The 18,725-nt window shown below is 44.5% G+C and overlaps 3 protein-coding genes across 14 annotated transcripts in view; 2 read left to right on the forward strand and 1 right to left on the reverse strand.

Annotated features, from left to right (window-relative positions):
- Positions 1-6,255, reverse strand: part of MYO19 (myosin XIX) — a 31,901-nt gene extending 25,646 nt beyond the window's left edge. For all 3 annotated transcript variants that reach the window (XM_031685227.2, XM_015247165.3, XM_031685228.2), the window contains exons 1-5: positions 6,006-6,255; positions 5,214-5,351; positions 3,847-4,001; positions 831-969; positions 370-518 (exon numbers count right to left, since the gene is read on the reverse strand). In XM_031685227.2, coding sequence (XP_031541087.1) covers positions 370-518; positions 831-969; positions 3,847-3,858 — 300 coding nt within the window. In that variant the 5' untranslated portion in view covers positions 3,859-4,001; positions 5,214-5,351; positions 6,006-6,255. The remainder of the gene's footprint in view (positions 1-369; positions 519-830; positions 970-3,846; positions 4,002-5,213; positions 5,352-6,005) is intronic.
- On the forward strand, positions 5,455-9,763 carry PIGW (phosphatidylinositol glycan anchor biosynthesis class W). Of its 5 annotated transcripts, none has more exons than XM_072940283.1 (2): positions 5,455-5,556; positions 7,855-9,763. In XM_072940283.1, the coding sequence occupies exon 2, from the start codon at positions 7,868-7,870 to the stop codon at positions 9,374-9,376; it is 1,509 nt and encodes a 502-aa protein (XP_072796384.1). In that variant the 5' UTR covers positions 5,455-5,556; positions 7,855-7,867; the 3' UTR covers positions 9,377-9,763. The 5 variants fall into 5 exon arrangements, with proteins under 5 accessions (XP_072796384.1, XP_006213375.2, XP_072796383.1 ...); XM_006213313.4 differs by lacking the exon at positions 5,455-5,556 and adding an exon at positions 6,284-6,389; XM_072940282.1 differs by lacking the exon at positions 5,455-5,556 and adding an exon at positions 6,512-6,827.
- A 4,527-nt stretch (positions 9,764-14,290) lies between these two features.
- Positions 14,291-18,725, forward strand: part of GGNBP2 (gametogenetin binding protein 2) — a 30,010-nt gene continuing 25,575 nt past the window's right edge. For 2 of the 6 annotated variants that reach the window (XM_015247147.3, XM_015247149.3), the window contains exons 1-2: positions 14,314-14,473; positions 14,983-15,181. In XM_015247147.3, the coding sequence (XP_015102633.1) occupies positions 15,089-15,181 (93 nt within the window). In that variant the 5' untranslated portion in view covers positions 14,314-14,473; positions 14,983-15,088. Of the gene's footprint in view, positions 14,474-14,982; positions 15,182-18,725 lie in introns of all 6 variants that reach the window. The other 4 variants (XM_015247151.3, XM_072940280.1, XM_015247150.3 and 1 more) reach the window with 4 other exon arrangements.

The raw sequence follows: 18,725 nt of genomic DNA on the forward strand, positions 1-18,725 counted from the left end.
AATTTTCTAGGGAAATCCTTATTTCATGTAATTTTATTCTTTTCTAAAAAAGTGGTTTGGTAAATACACAAATGTCCTCTTGTAAGTCCTTTCCTATTAATAAGTTGACAAACAAGAAAAAAAAATCATCTCTCCTATGTCCCTATTTTAGGTTCCAAAATCAGCTGAACAAGTATTTCTTTATCTTCCACTATACACCTACTGTTATGCATCCAAAATTCTGTGAGCTCCTGGTGGGCAGGGCCATGGCACCAGCCAACTGTGCAGGACTGCATGGCCGGTGAATACATGGATAAGGACTAGGAAGCTACAAGGTGGCCTACAGGAGGAGGGGGAGCCCTGAGGCCACAGGAAACAGCTGTGTCTTACCTGGGGCTGAGGAGCAGCATGGTACTCTCTCATCAGCTCTGGCGAGTAGAGCTGAGGGACGTGCTTGAAGGGGTTCAGAGCCACCAGGGTGCAGCCAGCATTGGTGTAGAACGTGTCAGCTGTGTACCGGGCCTGCAGACACCTCAGGACTGAGGCAGAGGTGCCTTTAGCAGACTCTGGCTCAAACGGAGACATAACTGCATATTCAGACAAACATCCGCCCAACAGTGCTCCCTCTGCAATTAGCCAAGTGCCACAAGATCTAATTAAGATGAGCCCCACATCTGGAGCAAAGCCTCTGCTAAGGAGCCTGGGGGCGGCTGCCAGGCAGAGGTCTGCCCCTCTGGCTCCAGGTCAGGAGTCCTGCCTGCCTCCGCCTGGCCAGGGGCAGCGGTGTTGAATACCCTCATCACACCTCCACGCTCTTGGAGACCACACACTCGAGGAGGGGGTGTCCGTACCTGTCTCCAGCGTCACAGGATTCACCTTGGTGAGGTCATCCAGCTGGTGCAGCGGGACCTCCCCACCCAGGAACTCCTGCAGGTCTTCTCTGAGGGATTCCCTGCCTTGGGCATCAGAGCCTGAACTGTGGCCATTAACCTAGGAGGGAATAACAGGACCAGGAGAGCTGAGGCTCAGGCCAGCTGGCAGCTATGAAAGGTTGGGGCCTGTAGAGTAGAAAGAGAACAGGCCTCTAGTATCATAGTCTGGATGTTCAAATTTCAGCTCTGCCCCCTTCTAGACCTATGAGCTTGTATAAGTTTCTTAACCTCTCTGAGCCACAGTTTCTTAATTTATAAATAAAGGAAAATAAAACCAACTCATAGGGCTGTTAGGAAGAAAAATAAGGAGAGATACACAAAGCAGTTAGTGCCTGGCACACGGCAGGCACTCAGCAAATGAATAAATGCTATCGTCTCTCCCTGCCATGAGTTCCAGCCTCCAGCCTGGCCAGCTACCAGCCTTACTGGGGCCCAAGGCGGGGGGCTGCTGCAGGAGTCTTACAAAGGAAAAGAACAATGATTTGGACCTCTTTTGAAAGAGACTATTCAGCCTGAGATGAAAAATCAGCTGTGAGGTAGCCCCATGCCTTCATCATCTGCCTCCTGGGGCTTAAATTTAGTCTAGCTGATTAATTAGCTCCTGCTGCCCTGGTCTACTTGAGAGGAAGCCTGGCTCAGAAGTCAGATGAGGTCAAGAACGAGCACCAAGGGGAAAGGCCCTTTCCCCCTCGCCCATCCTCAGTGCCAACATTTTTCACGTTTCCTCTCCCCATTTTCCTCCCATGATCCCATTTCTCCTCTTCCCTCCCTGGGGGCTGCAGGGAAGATGGTGTGAGGAGTAGGAGAAGACAGGAATAACCTGGCTGAAATCTGCTTTTGGAGGAAGGGGTCTGTGATATAACATGTGTGGGTTTCCAATGAGACGAATGAACCTTAAAGTTCAAACCTCTCCAGCTAAAGTGGCAAGTGTCATCTGAGAGGCTCAGTAATAGTTTCTTTCCAAAGGTATTGCCTGTTCTTTGAACTTGGGCCCACCATAACGCACAAGGCAGGCTCTTGACCTCCATGCTGAGTATGGAGGCAAATCCCTCCGTCCTAGGGGTAAAAAGGAAATCAGCCACAAACCCAGCCATAATTTATGAGCAGCTCTGATCCAACCAGAGAGGCAGCTGAATATAATGGCCCTTGGCCCAGAACTGAAAGCTAGATTGTCAGGGTTAGAATCTTGATTCTACCACTTCCTAGTCGTATAACCTTATGTAAGTTTCCTAATCTCTTTGTGCCTCAATTTTCCTCATCTGTAAAATGGGAGTGGAGGTAGGACCTACCTCATAGATACTGATAAGCACACAAGGTATTTAGAAAAGGCATCTGGTATTTGCCACCAAAAGTTAGCTATTACTAGTTATTCTATTAAAAGCAGCTCTTCTAATTAGACAATAATATATCAAGGGCCTTAAAACTATATGTGCTTTCAACCTGCAATTCTGCTTCTAGAAAATAATCCTGTGTAATGGCCATAAGAATGTTCACTGTACATAGAAACACTTATAATTGTAGAACAATTGAAAACAACCCAAATGTCCAAACAGTGGCTTAAATTATAGTACATTCTTACTATAGAATAAAGCAGTTACAAAAAGTATCTTTAAATGTTTTAAAAATACACATTTAGAGAAAAAGATCTAGGATATTCTCTAAAACGTTGGTTATCTCTGGGTAGTACAATCATGGGTAATTTTAATGTTCTTTTTGCTTATTTATATTTTCCACATTGCTTATGATGAATGTGACCTTGAATAAGTCACTTAACTTCTCTGAGCCTTATCTCCGAAATGGGAACGTAGCCGCACTGCACATACAACGCTGTATCTTTCTCAAGGACTAAACAAAGCTATACGTGTAAAATGATTAATATAATGCCTACTACATAGCAGGGCTCAACATGGAGCAGCTGCTAGAACACTTATGATGAAAACTACTGCTTTTTTCATAAGAAAAGAAATAAACTAAAAATGGATAATAAAAAAGCCCAGAGCAGACAACTGCCCTGTTTGCTTCTCTCCAGCCTCTAGCCTGTTTCACGAGCCAAAAGGCGGGGAGAAGGTCACGCAGCAGTGTTGACCGTGGCTCCCTTGAGGCTGGATGACCTCACACTCAGTCATCCTGTCTTACCTGCCTTCTCCCCTAGACCGTGAGTTCCTTGAGGGCAGGTTATCATCTGAAACATCTGCCTCAGCGCCAGGGGGAACACTCAATAAATAAAAACTCAGCAAGTATCTCCTGGTTTTCTCTTGGGGCCAAGAGCTGCATGTGAAGGATGATATGGGTATGAGATGCAGCTCCACAGTAGAGGGTGATTTGGAATCCTGCAGGCCTGGGGCCATAGGAGACTTTCCAGAGGGGCAGAGGTCTGGAGTAAGGGCAGGTTTCATGTCCCAGTAGCAACCCCCCATGCACCCCATGATCCATTCAGTGGAATCCTTGCGTATTTCCACATAGGTCAGCTTCCACATTTTTGCACAGGCTGATCTCTTTGCCTGGACTGCTTATTTTCCTTCTTTACTTGGATAACTCCTACTTGTCCTTTAAGGCTCAGCCTCAAGGAACATCTCCTCTTGGAAGCCCCAGACTTCCACTTGCTTTAATAACTCAGGCTGCAAGGGACATCTCTCAGGGCTCCCTCACTAGTTCAGACCTGTAAGGTCACCAAAATGCCCTTAGGATGCCCTTACACATCCCAGGAAGAGGAGATAAAAACCACAATAGGAGAGATTCAAATCAGGTATCAGGAAGAGCTTCCTGGTGACAGGTGAAAGGCATTGGAGTGACTGTGTGAAAAGAGAAAGAAAGATCTTAAAATGGTCTTTCCTTCCAGGTTAGGGTAGTGGAAGCTTCATCTGGGCAAGTGAAAGACGCAGAGGTGCTTCAGGTGCTTGAGGGCCTGGGTTGTCTAAGGGTGGGCAGACTTTACCTGCTGGAGCATCCTGCTTCAATGCGGTCAGCCAGGGTTCTGGGTTGCAGGCACCAGGAGCTGCTGTCCACCTGGTCATGGGGGCACAGGCTCGGGCATGGGTCCAGCAAAGGGCTCAGTTCTCAAGGAATCTCTGAGACAAGTCACCCTAGAGCCTGTGGCATGAGAGAGAAGACCAAGGCCAGACACAGGTGAGGGCTTCTCCAGGGTGACTCACTCACTCTCCTCCCACCAGGCAGGAGGAACCAAAATGAGGATCAGGGCGAGCCTCAGCAGAGAGGGAGAGTTTGTCCCGCCCTCTACCAATTAGGGAGCAGGAAAAACTTTTATGAGCGCCTCCTTGAGGCTCCCTGCGCTCCTCCAGGGCAACTTTTACTACAGGGGTTTGGGGTGGGGCCGCAAATCTTCTGGGTCAGTGTGCCATGGAGGATGAGGACTGTGGAAGACAGAGAAGCCTCATGCTCCATCCTCTCCAGTAGACAGAAATATCCTATCTTAGTGTAGCCAGTAGTCCATGGGGCGGGGAGGCTGGAGTCAACTCCTGATGTTCCAGGAAGGCTGCTGGGTGGGAGGGGAATCACAGCTCAGTCCTTCACCGGTAAGCCACCTTGTCTCCCTGGCCCACCTTGATTCCTCATCTTGAAAATGGGGATAGTAAAAGCTACCTCACAAGGAGAGGTTGTGAAGGTCAATGAGGTCATAGATTGAAAGTACCTGACAAAGTACAAATCTGAATCCTCACTCAGAGGGAGAATATTGTTGGTACTGTCACTAAGAAGGGATAACCCATTCGGAGGCACTAATCAGGTGGAACAGTCCAGTGTCAATTTTAACAAAGTGAAGATTTCAGAGAGGGGGTACTGTGAGGCCCTAGGCCTGTCTCTGAAAAACTGTGACTCTCAGATTCAGAATTACCCAGGTTTCACACTTCCCCAACAAGAAGGGATGAGGACGAGGGATGTCTGTAATGGACTGACCTTGGTAGAGACTTTCTTGAGATTCTGAATACATCTAGCCTTTGAAAGAATTCAGGGATAGGGACTTTCATGGAAACTGGAAAAAGGACAATTCAGGCAGAGGAGGGAATCAGGACTGTGTTGGACACATTCACCCTGGACAAGGGACTGCCATGTAAAAGGTTCCCAAGACTCAAGGCCAACAAAGCTCCCTCAACTGGAAACTGATTTAAGACAGAGGACCAGAGGGGGAGCATAACAGATTGTGGGGTTAGAATCCAAAGCCCACAAGCCCTAAAACACAGTTCACAAGAGCTCTCTAAACCTTATTCCGTTTCTTCGTTTGCAAAAAGGACTACCAATATCCAGACCTCACAGCGCTGAGTTAAGGATCAAATGGGGTGGCAGTACCTCTGAGAGCGCTTTGCAAATGTTGGTTTATTACGATGCAGGGTCCACTTCCAGCCAGAATCAACTAATTAGAGCAGTTTTCTCCAGTTCTCCTAGCTCTTGCTCCCTGTCGGCTTCGCGGTTACAAGCCAAGAATTTCTGGAAAGGGTGTGAAGGGTGTAACTACTGTGGGCTGGAGGGAGACGGTAATGAATAGATGAAACACCTAGCCAAGGCAAGGCAAGCAGCAACCTGATCATCAGTTCCTCCCACCCTTCCTCCCATTCCCCTCCGACCCCTTCCCCCCAGCTTCAGGTTCTTTCTCGGCTCAGAGGACAGTGAGAGGACAGACGAGAAGAGCAGGGTAAGGGTCCTGGGAGGCCTGCCGGCCTCGCCCCCAGATTACCGGCGGGAACCGGGCACTCCTAGTCCGGCGCGGTGTGCGGCGGACCCAGGGCTGGGATGCCGCTCCGGAAGCAGCTGGCACGGGGAGGGTTTGTCCTTCCCGGGAAGGTGGACGTGACCCCAGCCAAGGGCGCGGTTGTCCTATTGCCTCCCCGGGCCAGCTGCCCCTTCCTGGGTACCTAGGTAAGGAGAATGGAGGAGCTGGGGCCAGGATCTCCCCCACCTCGGGCCGCCCCCTGCCGGCACAGTGACCGTGAAAGGTCCTTGTTCTGGAAAAGGCAAAAAGCTGGGCTACCTCCTCCTGGGATACGAGAGGGTCAAAAAGAAAAAAGCAGAGGGAAGGGAAACGGCGCTTCGGAAAGGGGAGGGAGAGGCTCCCCCTTCTTCCTTAGCGCTCCGGGGACCCACCGGCCTCTCCGGCTCCTTCGTGCTCGTGAAGGGCTTCGGACCTGGCTGGAGGTGGCACTCACCGGTCCCACGGCTTGAGCCGCCAAGCGTGCGGCCCCCGCCGGGCCCGACTGGAAAGGCAGACGGGCGAGCCGGGTGAGGCGGCGGGAAGAGCCCGGGAGAAGAGGGCGGAGGGAAGGGCGTGAGCCAGCCCCGGAGGAGAGAAAGCCGAAAATTGCGGAGCACACCCGCCGGCTGCGGCTCAGACCACATGGCCAGGAGCCCGCCGGCTCCTCCCCTGGGGCGGGGCGCACACTCGCGGCGCGGGGCGCACGTGGCCCGCCCGGGACGCCGGGATCCAGAGTTGGGGGCTCGATCCCGGACAAAGTATCTTGAGATCCTGGAGTAAGATGGGGGAAGGGGACCAAGAGTGGGGACTTCTGGGTCTCCGGGCCCTCACGGGGCCGTGGGTCGCTCAGTAGGGAAACCAGGCCCCCGGACCCAGCCACTGACCGGGCCTCGCCGTGGGGTCTGAGGGCCAGTGGTGAGGTTCGGGACCCGCCTTTTCCGCTCAGGCTCCTCTGGCTGACCTGCCCACGGCCGCGACCCGAGAGGACCCAACCTGGGCAAGCCCATGGCAGGGAAGGACGCGCGTGGGGAGCCTCCTGGGCGCGGACAGCTGTCCCGGAAGCGCAGCCCTCCGGGCGCCAGCCGGAAGCGCCGCTCCGGAGGCGGAAACGCCTGGCTTCCGCGTGGCCGGCGGGTGCGGTGGGATCCCCGCGGCCCGGCCCGCTTAAACTTCCCCGTGCGGAGGGGGCGCCAAGACCACCAGGAGCGCGTGAGGTATAAGGGCCCGCGCGGCCGGCGCTTGTGTCTGTCAGGAAAAAGCCTCTTTTAAAGGCCAACCGATTTGAATCGGCTTATTCCCGGGAGGTATTGTTGCTGGGCCCAGAAAGGCCACCACGCATGCATGCGTTCTTTTATTCAGTATGGTTCTCGTTTGGCCAACAAATGTGTTCTGTGCCACTTTTTAGACATTCATATGTAGCAGAGAGGTGTTTTATATCCCTTTAAAACAACTGACACTTTTATGTACCGTTCGGGCCTCTACTCTACGATTAGCATCCATTCTACCTACCGACATTTTAACCTGTAAATGAGATAAGGAGCAGCCTGGGGCTCAGATCACTGGAGGGGCTCAGATTTTGTACTAGGGGCAACAGGTTCGGAGAGGCTCTAAATAGAAACCAAGGCCCCCAGCTCCAAAGTGTACCTAATACGTTTTTCCCTATCCCGCTGCTGCTTTTTGAGACTTGACTCTAAATCATGTTAGGTATATTAAATTTTCATTATATTATCTTCATGTCATATATAATGCTCTGTAACAGGAATTCCTGTCCTACTATGATTCCATTATCTATTTCACTTTCTTTTGTGAGTCTGCTTTAGAATAGCTAAAGCTTTTAACCGATCATTTCATACTACTTGTGTGATATCCTTACCCTCATGTGTTAGTGTTAGACTTATTCCAACAATACTTGGAATGAAAACAAATGCAATAAAGTAAAAAAAAAAATTTAAAGGGGGAGAATATAGCTCGGTTGTGGGTGCATAGCATGCAGGAGATCCGGGGTTCAATCCCCAGTACCTTCATTAAAAAAAAATAAATAAAACTTACCCCCCCAAAAAATCAAACAAACATATAATAAAGTGAAAAAACATTTTTTTAAATCCTCAGAAGGAGAATTTCAAGTCCTATATTCTGCACTGAAACTTAGGAATAAGTAAAGTCAACTCAGGTACATATTTATGCCAATTCCACAAAAACATTGCTTTTCACAAATGCATTCTTTTGCTCTTGTTTACATAGGAAGAAGAAAAAAATGTCTCAAAAGCAGATGAAGGAAGCTTTTGTCAGTAATCATAATGGAACAAGCGTGCTTGAAGTAACCGAGGGCTTGTGCTTGCCTGCACTCTGTATCCTGGGCAGAGGGCTTCTGATCATTCTCTCACAGCACTTATGTTCTTCACATACCTGGAGAACTCCATTCTTCATTGACTTTGCTTTCATAATAGTTCCCGTGGTGACCACTTTGACCATTTTCTCTTCATTTGTCCTCCTTGAGTACCTGGCTGTAATCATCTTTGGGGCAGGGCTGTTCTATCAAATATACTGCAGGAGAACTTGCTATGCCAGAATGCCCATCAAGAAAATCCATGAGAAATTCTTGAAAGTCAGTCTAGAATCAGAACACATTCCAGCCATCTCCTGTTTCCGTGTAATTAACAGTGCATTTACTGCTGTTGCCATTTTGGCTGTGGACTTCCCACTTTTTCCTAGAAGATTTGCCAAAACCGAGCTCTATGGGACAGGAGCAATGGATTTTGGAGTAGGAGGCTTTGTTTTTGGGACTGCAATGGTTTGTCCAGAGGTTAGGAGGAAATATACAAAAGGGTCCAGATTTTACTATCTTACAAGGTCATTGTACTCTGTTTGGCCATTAGTCTTCCTAGGAATGGGACGATTGGTCATTATAAAATCCATAGACTATCAGGAACATTTAACTGAGTATGGAGTTCACTGGAACTTTTTCTTTACCCTAATATTTGTGAAGTTGATAACATCACTGCTCTTGATTATTTTCCCCCTAAATAAATCCTGGATTGTGGCCATCAGCATTATCATATTATACCAGCTAGCCCTTGACTTTACTCCCCTGAAAAGGTTAATTTTGTATGGCACTGATGGCAATGGCACAAGGGTTGGTTTATTAAATGCGAACCGAGAAGGAATAATCTCTACGTTGGGGTACGTGGCGATACACATGGCTGGTGTTCAAACAGGGTCATATGTGCTTAAGAAAAGATCACATATCAAAGACTGGATAAAAGCAGCATATCATATTCTACTGACAGCTACTGTCCTCTTCATCTTTCTTTACATCATTCAGGTAAATGTGGAAGTGGCATCCCGAAGAATGGCCAATTTAGCCTTTTGTATTTGGATAGTTGCTTCTTGCCTGATCCTTCTTAGCAGTTTATTACTGGGTGATATAATTTTGAGTTTTGCCAAGTTTCTAGTTAAAGGTGCAGCAGTACCATGTTCTTGGAAACTTATCCATTCACCTGCTACAGATAAAAAGCATTCAGAATCTCTAGTCTCTGAACCTGAAGGAAAGAAACCCACTCTTTGTTTAATCACAGCAATGAACAGAAACCAGCTGATTTTTTTCTTGCTGTCAAATGTAACAACTGGCCTAATCAACCTGTCTGTAGATACCTTACACAGCAGTAACTTGTGGGCCTTTTTTGTGCTCAATCTCTATATGTTTACCAACTGCTTAATTATATATGTGCTACACTTGCAAGATAAGACTATAAAATATTGGTGATCAATAGGTGTTGGATATGTTTTGAAAAATATTATTTTAATGAGGAAGAATAAATATAAAATATGAAGAAAATGGGCTTTGGCAATGAAATGTTAACTTATTGTATTATAAATGTTTCATTCCTACTCTAACAGTTGTGATACTTAATATTCTAAATGAATCTCAACACTATATGAAACAAATCCATAAAGAAACAAAGCCTCGTGACTTGTTAGAATATTTATAAATTTCAGTATTTTAAAGAAACTTGTGTTTACATTTGTGCCACTGGAAGATTGGAAGGTAGAGAGGATTTTTACTTTGTCTTATATCACCTATTACCATTCTGTATTTTTTATTGTATTTTATAGTATTTACAGTAAAATACCTCAGCTTTGGGATTGTCAACACTACTGCTCAATTTTAATCTTTTAAAAAAGCCTCAGTATAAGAAAGCACAAGTTTAAAATCAAATACTTATAAAGTCAGAAAACAGTTAAATGCTCCAAAGAATAGACTGAATTGTATGTTGTGGTTTACACACTAATTATGAGACTTTTTTTTTGCCTTGAGACTAAATAATCCATTTTTTTAGCCTACTCTGCTAGGGATGATATGCAAAAGTTTCCTGATGTCTCGCAGCTTGCAATCTAATGGGGAAAACACATTAAACAACTGTTATAATCAAGAACCAACTTTACAGGAGAGTCAAGAAAGTTTTCCCCACAGATGGCTTTTTTAGGGGGGAGGGGGGATACAGCTGGATGGGATGAGGAGTTTTGGTGGCGGGGGGGGGGGGGAAGAGAAACAATGAGAATGTCATCAAGTACTTAGTCTAACTTAAAACTACGGCTACATTAAGGTTTAACATCCTACTGAGAACTTGAGTCATTTAAAAACTAAGCAGACCTTTGAACCTGCTGTTCAAAATCTAAGATTTAAAAAACTTACAAAATTCTTAGTTTCCAATTCTAATGTTCCTTGTATACTGTTCAAAACGGGCAGAAAAAATTAAAATCTGCCTATTCTATTTTCAAGTAAAAATCTGATTATTGCAGAAGTAGGCAGGGGTCAGTGTTCAGGTTAATTTCATATTTGGTAAACAATCTGGATTATCTGTGTCATGTAGGTGGAGCCTCCTCTAACAGTCAATTGTAAATTTGCTGTTAGTTTTAAGTAGTTGCCCCAAATTAGTTCAAAATTTATTTTATTCCCTGATTTGTTAAACATGACTGTTATACTAATTAGTTTACTTTAACTTGTTACATAGATGATGGCTAATTTAGTATTTATGTGGCATTTTATCCTTACTAACTACAATCAATTATATTTGGAGGTAATCTATTATTGAAAGGAAATTCCCCCTAAAAAGAGTATGCTGAATAGTTACATAACTATAAAAACAAAGATCAAATTGGACTTTACTTTCAATTAAAAAGATGTTCGAAATTTAATAAGATTACAGTATGTAAATTAAGCATGACTAGGAAATGTGATTGGTTTTCCTGCTTACTATGCCCCAGTGCTAATAGCCCACAACTTACCTGTTCAAAGCATTCATAGGAGTGCTGAGAGGCTCTAGCCATACTGTTCTCATTAAAGAGAAAAGAAAGTAATATAAAGTATTTGATGACTTAATGAGCATTTTTTCTAATTGGTCTATTGCTTCTTGTCTGAGGTCTTAGGTACCTTTCAGTAAGTTTATGTCTCTGTAAATAACTAAGAACAAAATGTGCTGTTTTCTCCACCTCCAATTATGAAAGTCATGTAAGAGAAAGCTAATGAATAGCATTCATACAAACAGAAAAATTAGTAAAAAAAAAAAAAAAAAACAAAAAACCATTCTGACTTGATTCTAGTTTACAAAAGAGAAAGAAATCATTCAGTAAAGATTTATTGTGCTCCAATGTGCCAGATACAGGGGTGCTGGGGAAACAACAGAAAGTAAGACCCTGCCCTCAAGTGGCTTATATTTAACTTGTGGACATTATTTTTCCTTTAAAAAATTTTCCATGGGGAAAATGTGTCTCTATTTTTGACAGATACAACAGAACTTCCCACTGTCAGTTTGTGAAAAAGAAAACCCAATTCACAGATACTCAGATTTGTGGTAATTTAAATAACATTCTGCTGCCGATTTTATTGCCACATATGACAACGTGGTTATTATAATTAAATTATAGTTAAAACAACAGTAGGTATTCTGATTAACTAATTTTCTTTTCAACTATCCATTTTTGAGGACAGAAAGGGAAGGGAGGGAGAAAGAGAGAAAGGAAGACTATACTCTAGGACCTTATCCTGGCTATGACCCTCAGAAAATGACTCATTCCCATGACTTTAATTTTAAACAATTATAAACTGGGGATGTCTATCAATACTTTTGTGTTCAGAAGATGACAATGTTTTATTTTTATTGAGCATCTACCATCCAATATGTGGTATAAATTATACAAAAACATACTTTGTTCCCTAGGAACTTATGTATAGTCTATGAAGATAAGAATATATGGAGTAAATCAGTATTCTTCATTTTTAAATCCAGGTAGCTTGGAGAATAGTCATATCTCATTCATGCCTGACTTTTGTGCCTGGCTTCTCACACACTAGGAACCTGTCAAAGAAGACAAATAATGGCATTCTGCCGATAATTTATCACATCTCCATCACATCAACTGTTCTTTATGAGGTATCAGCAAAATGTCCTCTGCTGTTTATTGCCTGCTCTTTCTTGGCCTTTAAAATTCTTTAGTCTTGCCCTTCACGATGCCAGTATCAAAATTTAAAAACAGGTAACAACCGGCTCTTTTATGCAATCACTTATTTTTGTCAATGAAAGGTAAGCTCTCTAAAGGCAGATAGTTACAAAATATTTCCTGCAGCACTATGCGTTATAGCTGAAGACAGACCAGTAGTGAAAAAATAAATGAGTGGCGGCTCTAAAATGAAGATACATAGTTAAAACTTGTAACAACTGTTCTGCAATAAAATAATTTTCTAAGCATTTTCCCTCAAATACTGATTTTTATCATATTTGTAGCACCCAGGCTCCTTGAGAAACGGTGATTTATCAAGCAAATTATTTACCTTTTCAACCTTACAATAAGGACTTATTAAATACCTATAGTATGTGAAACATTGTCCAAAGATACTAAGCAGTGAGCTCAGTGGACCTAAAAGACAAATCCAAAATGGAGAAAGTAATCAGACAAATGGGGAAAGTAATCTCCAATGGAAAGACACTGTTGAGGACTCATTTTGTTACTTTTTTTTCAATTGCAGTACAGTCAGTTACAATGTGTTAATTTCTGGTACACAGCACAATGTCCTGCATATACATACATATATTCTTTGTTACATTTTATATCTGGGTTTTAATGCCTTTTCTAACTTAGATTAAAACCCTCCAGGGTGAATACTTTCTTTGCTAGTACTGTGTACTCAGTAATTAAAGTTATTAAATTTAGCACCTATATATTGAGCCTGTCATTTTCAATGTCCTTTATTGACCATAATCCAAAGGAGTTTAAAAGGTATAAAGTAGGTACATTGATATAGTCTTTAAGTACTTTCAGATCTTAAAAGCCATAGTATTCATTTTTTTCTTAAAAGTGTTTTTATAAGAAAACACAAAATTCTCTAAAAATGTCCAGATTTTGGCTATATTCTGACAGCCTAACCTGTCAGAACCTGCATGCACATATTTACTGAATTTTAGCTAAGGATTCCACTGTTCTGCTCTCCTAACATGGCCAAAGATACACTTACTGGGTAATCACACCTTTGGGACTGAACAATGGTTCTTCCAGTTTATTATGTCACCTATCCTAACAGTGACCACACAGTGTCATAAGTCAACATGGCTAAGGATGCACTATGGGGTTTTTTGTTCTTGTGAATATCTAAGACGTCATGTGATGACCAAAATACTTTTTAAAGGTCAGTATCACAGTTCTAGCCTATTCTACAAGGAAATACAGATCTGTCATCAGGATTAGTTGTAAGAGCAGCAAATAGATTGATCCTTAAAATCGTCAAGACTTTCTTAGGGCAAAATACTTTCTAACAATTATTTTGGCTTTACAAGCAGGCCTCCAAAGCCTTCAAAGTAGGAACCGAGTACATGGTGGCACATAGAGAATACATGGATTTGTCCTGACAGCAGCTCCGCTTCTCAGGACAGGGTCAGAGGGAAGGGCCTTTGGCCAGTACCAGTACTTTGCCCAAGGGAATCGGTGTCCTGTCTGAGTCTCTAAGTTAATATTAACCTAGCTCAAGAAGTTTCCAGGACGCATACACAAGCCACTCTCCGCATAGTCTGCTATTTGTCACTAGTGTAACAATGACAACAAAAAACTGTCAGCACTTAAAATATTTTTGGACCCCTCGGCGGGGTATCGACTAGAGTCTGTTTGCGAAGCGGTGGTGCGTCTGGCTCCTGGTGAATCAGGGGGTCAGGGAAAGTCGCGTCAAGGACCTGAAACCAAGCCGAGTTTGTCTCAGCCCCCAAATGCTCATCTCCCCTTCCCTCACTGACTTGGAAAGCCTCAGCTCCTCCCCACTTACCCAGGTCCTCACTGGGCCCCGACACTCGGGTAGGTCCTGAGTCAGCTTGGCTCGGCTCCCTTCGGCCCTCGGGAAAGCGGTTTGCAGGCCATCGCAGCGAGGGACTGAGGTTAGGCCTACTCACTCCTCCTAGCATCCCTATTTAGGACTTATCTGAGTAGCTAGACTCTGCGGAGGGCGCAGGTCACGCGTTGAAGGAAGCAAAGGAGCACCCCACCCCACCCCCACTGGTAGGGTTTCGAAAGAGGCGAAGCTGCGGTCTGGGTTATCGCGAGAGGAGAAGGCACTCCCCCCCCAACACACACCCTCCCGCCCGGCACTCTCAGCCCCTCCCTGCCCCACCCTCCCCACTCCCCCGCCCTCCCTCCCCCACTGCCCGTGGCGCGAGCGGCTGACTGAGCCTGGAGAGGAAACGACATTCGAAGCCGCGCTCCCGCCCAGGCCGGCCCTGACGCGGGCCTCGTCAGCCGGTAACGGGGAGTCGAGGTGGGGGTCAGGGAGGCGACCACGAAAACGGTGAAGGTCAGAACCGGGAGGCCTCCTCAGAGAAGGGTGAGGAATGGATCTGAGCCGCCCACCAAGGACTCCGCAGAGCCGAGGCGGGGTCGACCCCTCCCAGGGGCGGGGTCGTGCTGGGCAACCGCAGCCTAGGGGACCGACTGGGCGGGGCGCGCCCTCAAAGGGGGAGAAGGGGGTCAGCTGGGGGCTGAGGTCTCCCAGGCGGCGGGCAGCGGGCTGCGGGCATTGAGCGGAGGCCAGGGGTGGGGTCCTAGAGCCGGGACTCCGCTGACGGGCTGGGGAAGCCCCGGGGCCGGCAGATCCCTTCCGCCTCTCCTTTGGACCCTGACTGGAGGCCGGCGGGGTGGGGGGTGGGGAGGGAGAGCGGCGCGAGGGGGCGGGTCCCGGCGCTGCTCGGCGCTGATTGGCTGAGCGCGTGTGGAATCGGGTGATGGGAAATGCAGCCTGGCTCTCTGGTCCCCTCCTGCTCCTCTCCCTCCCCCCCGTGGCGAATGTGCTGCGCGGCGGCGAGTGCTTACGCTCGCGGGGTTTGGCTGTTGCAGGCAGGAGCTGGGAGGAGGCGGCAGCGGCAGCGGCAGGAGCAGCGGCGGCGGCGGCAGCAGCAGCTGGGAGGAGGTGGTGACGGTGGCAACGGCAGCGTCGGGGACGATGGCGCGACTGGTGGCAGTGTGCAGGGACGGGGAGGAGGAGTTTCCCTTCGAGAGGAGGCAGATTCCCCTCTACATAGACGACACCCTCACGGTGAGCGGGCCGGGCCGGGCCGGGCTCGCAGCTCTCCTGGCAGCTGTTTCCCCTCCTCCCCCTCCCCCAGGCCCAGCGCTGCGCACTGGAGAAAGAGTGTGTTGCAACTCCTAGGCGAGGCCTTCTCTCCGGCAGGCCCTACAAACTCGCCTTTGCAGTGGGTCGCTCGGTAACCTCTGCGGGCCCTTAAGCTAGCGCTCCATGCGCACTTTGAACCCCTCTCCCCAGATTTTCCTCCTCCTTTCAACCCTCTTCCTTTACCCTTTCCTATAGGAGACGGTGCTTTTGCCAAAGCACACGCCTCGGAGAGGGGTTGAAGGATCTTGGGCGTTTAGGGCCTATCCCTTACAGAAACCACCCACCCTCGGGGAGGCTTAATTATCTGGAAATGTCGCAGCTGCACTGCTACCTGTGTATTTTCTATCTTAATACTACAGCTCTCACTCCATAAGCATAATTAAGGGGGCCGAGTGACATGCTCGTGCATGGTAAAGATTCCACTGAAATGATTTGATTTCGTTGTAAGTAGTCTCATATCTTTACGTTAAAACTCTTCGAAATGAATGTGTTGCTAGGCCATGACTCTTCAAAATGGGCTTTCTTGGTATGTTATTCTTTATAGGTAGCCTTTTCCCCCTTTTTTAAGGAAGCAAAATTATTGCATGTGTTAGAGTATTATAAAAAGCTGATTGTTCATCTTGAGTGTCAAAACCCAGTTCTGAGTAGGTTTTCTTTTCGGAGTTGGTGGTAGTATATAGCATTACAGACCCTCTACCCTGTGTTGCTGTACTATTTCCTTTGAAAGGAAATGGCAGAAATTTGAATTGAATCTGAACAGGAAATGAGTGCAGTTGCTTGCCACAATTTCTTAAGAAATGAAATGAACCTTTTCTGAATGTCTTGAAATCTACATTTTGATGATGCTGAAGCTTTGGACTATACATTTGCCTGTTTTTTGATAAGGTGTAATTGTCTCTTCATTTTACCTCCTTTGGCTTTTTTCCTTTTCAAAGGCAGTTGACCTGTTTTGTTCCTGAATTTCTTTTTTGCAAATATCTACTGAACTTTTAAAAATTTTATATAAAATGCAAGTCATTGTGGAGATGTCACTCTATGCCTTTCTGTTTGCCAGTCTCAATTAAGACTTGATTGAGGTGCAGTATTTTTAAAGGATTAGAAGAGCTATTGAATGACTTAATGTGTTAGAACTTTTTAAGTGAAGACATCTATGATTACCCAAGTGCATTTTTTTCTCATGAAAAAAGGTAAAATGATTTTACCTCACGTTAAGGTAAATGAAATTTCTGTTGATATATTGGAAAGTGTACTTGTATGCCTTGGTCATGATTTCTGCACTTATTGCATTAAAAGTATAATGGACTTGTATTTATGTGGTTAAAAAAAAAGAATAGCACTCTAATCAGATTAAATGATGAACTTTTTAATTTGAAAACTAATATCAGTTCATTTGTTGATGTTTTCTTTCTTCTCTCCCCCTTCAACGCAAACACTTCTAGAGCACATAGTTTGGTATCAACCTTTTATGTTTATTGTTCCAGGGTGCTTTTGAAGTTTAAAAAAAATTCTGTGTGTTTGGACATAAAAGACACTGATCCTCTCTTCATGCTCACATAATCGCCTTTGATGTGAATGTAGCGTTGATACATCTGTCATATAGCACGTTAAAATACCCAAGTTTTGGGAGTGTTTTAATACTCTGTTCTCTGTACAAAGATATGAATTTCCAAAACTTTCCGTAGAAAAAGATTTCCTTGCACTGTGATTTATCATTGTACTTATTTCTCTAGAGAAGTTGGGATTGGACTGACCTGGTCGTTGAGTTTTGCTTTTGTTGTGTTGTGGACTTGTGACCTAGGCAAATAAAATTTAAGCTTACTTTAACTATCTTAAAATAGCATTTTATTTAGGAAAGGATGCAGTTTTTATTTACTGTGGAAGGGTTTTTATCATTAGGGATTAAGTGGGACCTTTTACTGCTTTATTTTGTAACATCGACACAGCCATTGAATGCTGGTTAGTGAAATTTTGTCAGGAATGCATCATGTTTGGGGAGACAAGTTTCTTTCAGAACCATGCTACCAAACTGTACTTAAAGGAAGAATGCAGAGCAAACACCTGTTGGGGAATAGAGAGGGAAGATGCCTGTAGCAGAAGATTGTGCTCTGCACTGGTCCGTTGGTAGATTGATGGCATTGTGTCCCTGAAGTTAACGTTCGGTTTGGTCTTTGTTCCTAGGGTCCATAGGTAATACACCGAGGAAACACTGTGATCTTTATTTCAAGTAGTCTTAGAATCTTGTTGGCTCCTAGATGTTAAGTCTAGTTACAATGTTTACAATCAGTTACAAAGATTTACTGTTTTTTGTAACAGAAGTTGAAACCCCTCTCCTTATTAAACTGGCTATTTTAAGTTGAATTTGTAAAATGAAATCAAGCTTGTATGTGAGGAAGTAGCCTCCTCTTTTATGTGGTGTGTTGTAGCCACATTCAGAAGGCTCATGTGGTAGTTCAGTGGGTTTGAAATCTTGGGTACAGTGCTGATGTAGGTTTATTTGAGAAAATCTCAAATAAGTAAACTGGTGGAATATTTAGGAAAGTGGTATGCTATGTAGCCAAAATACTTTTCAGTGTCATTAGAATTATAGGATAGCACATAGACAGAATACAGATTTTATTTTAGAGACATCTTTGTAAAATTACAATGTTTAAAGTTTTTTAAAAAGGAATTAATAGAGCCAAGATATATACTCCTTATAAAATGATATTTAAAAGTAACTGCGTGGCGGTAGGGTGTAGCTCAGTGGTAAAGTGCCTGCCTAGCATGCACAAAGTCCTGGGTTCAATCCCCAGTACCGCCATTAAAATAAATAAACCTAATTACCACCCTCTACCCCCCACCAAATAACTGCAAAACAAATTATCCTTTATCCTACTTCCCAGAGGTGACTAAGGATGTAGCAGCATTTGGTGTAGTTCCATCATAGAGACACACAGGTGCAGAATTGAGATGTATTGTCTTCTGTAACATTTTATATCTTGCTTTTTTTTTTTTTTTCACTAAATGTAATATTGAGAACATTTTCTCTAGTCATTTAAAACAGCTTTAATGGCCATGGAATACTTTGTTGTGTGACATTCCATAATGTAATCATTCTTCCTTTGTTGAACATAGAGGTGATTCTAGTTTTTGCTATGAATAATACTCTAAGGATATGAATAATATGTAAATCTTTGCATTGAAAATTTTTTCAGGCCTTTGAAAGTGAAACTACTGGTTCAAAGGATAAAAACCTTTTATAAAGTTCTTGATACATACTGTCAAATTGTTACAATATTTCTGGAACACGGTTTACCCTCCTAATTCAAACCAATCTAAATAGTCTAGAGACTGATGAGGTTTTTAACTGAGACTTACAAAAGATTTAAAAATGTAGCATATCCGGATACTTGAGGATTAGGTATTTAGCATTTGTTATAATTTTAATATTTATGGTTTGCTTTCAACTCCTAATTAAATATTTAAA

Source organism: Vicugna pacos, chromosome 16 (assembly GCF_048564905.1).
Source record: "Vicugna pacos chromosome 16, VicPac4, whole genome shotgun sequence".
Classification (NCBI taxonomy): Eukaryota; Metazoa; Chordata; class Mammalia; order Artiodactyla; family Camelidae; genus Vicugna; species Vicugna pacos.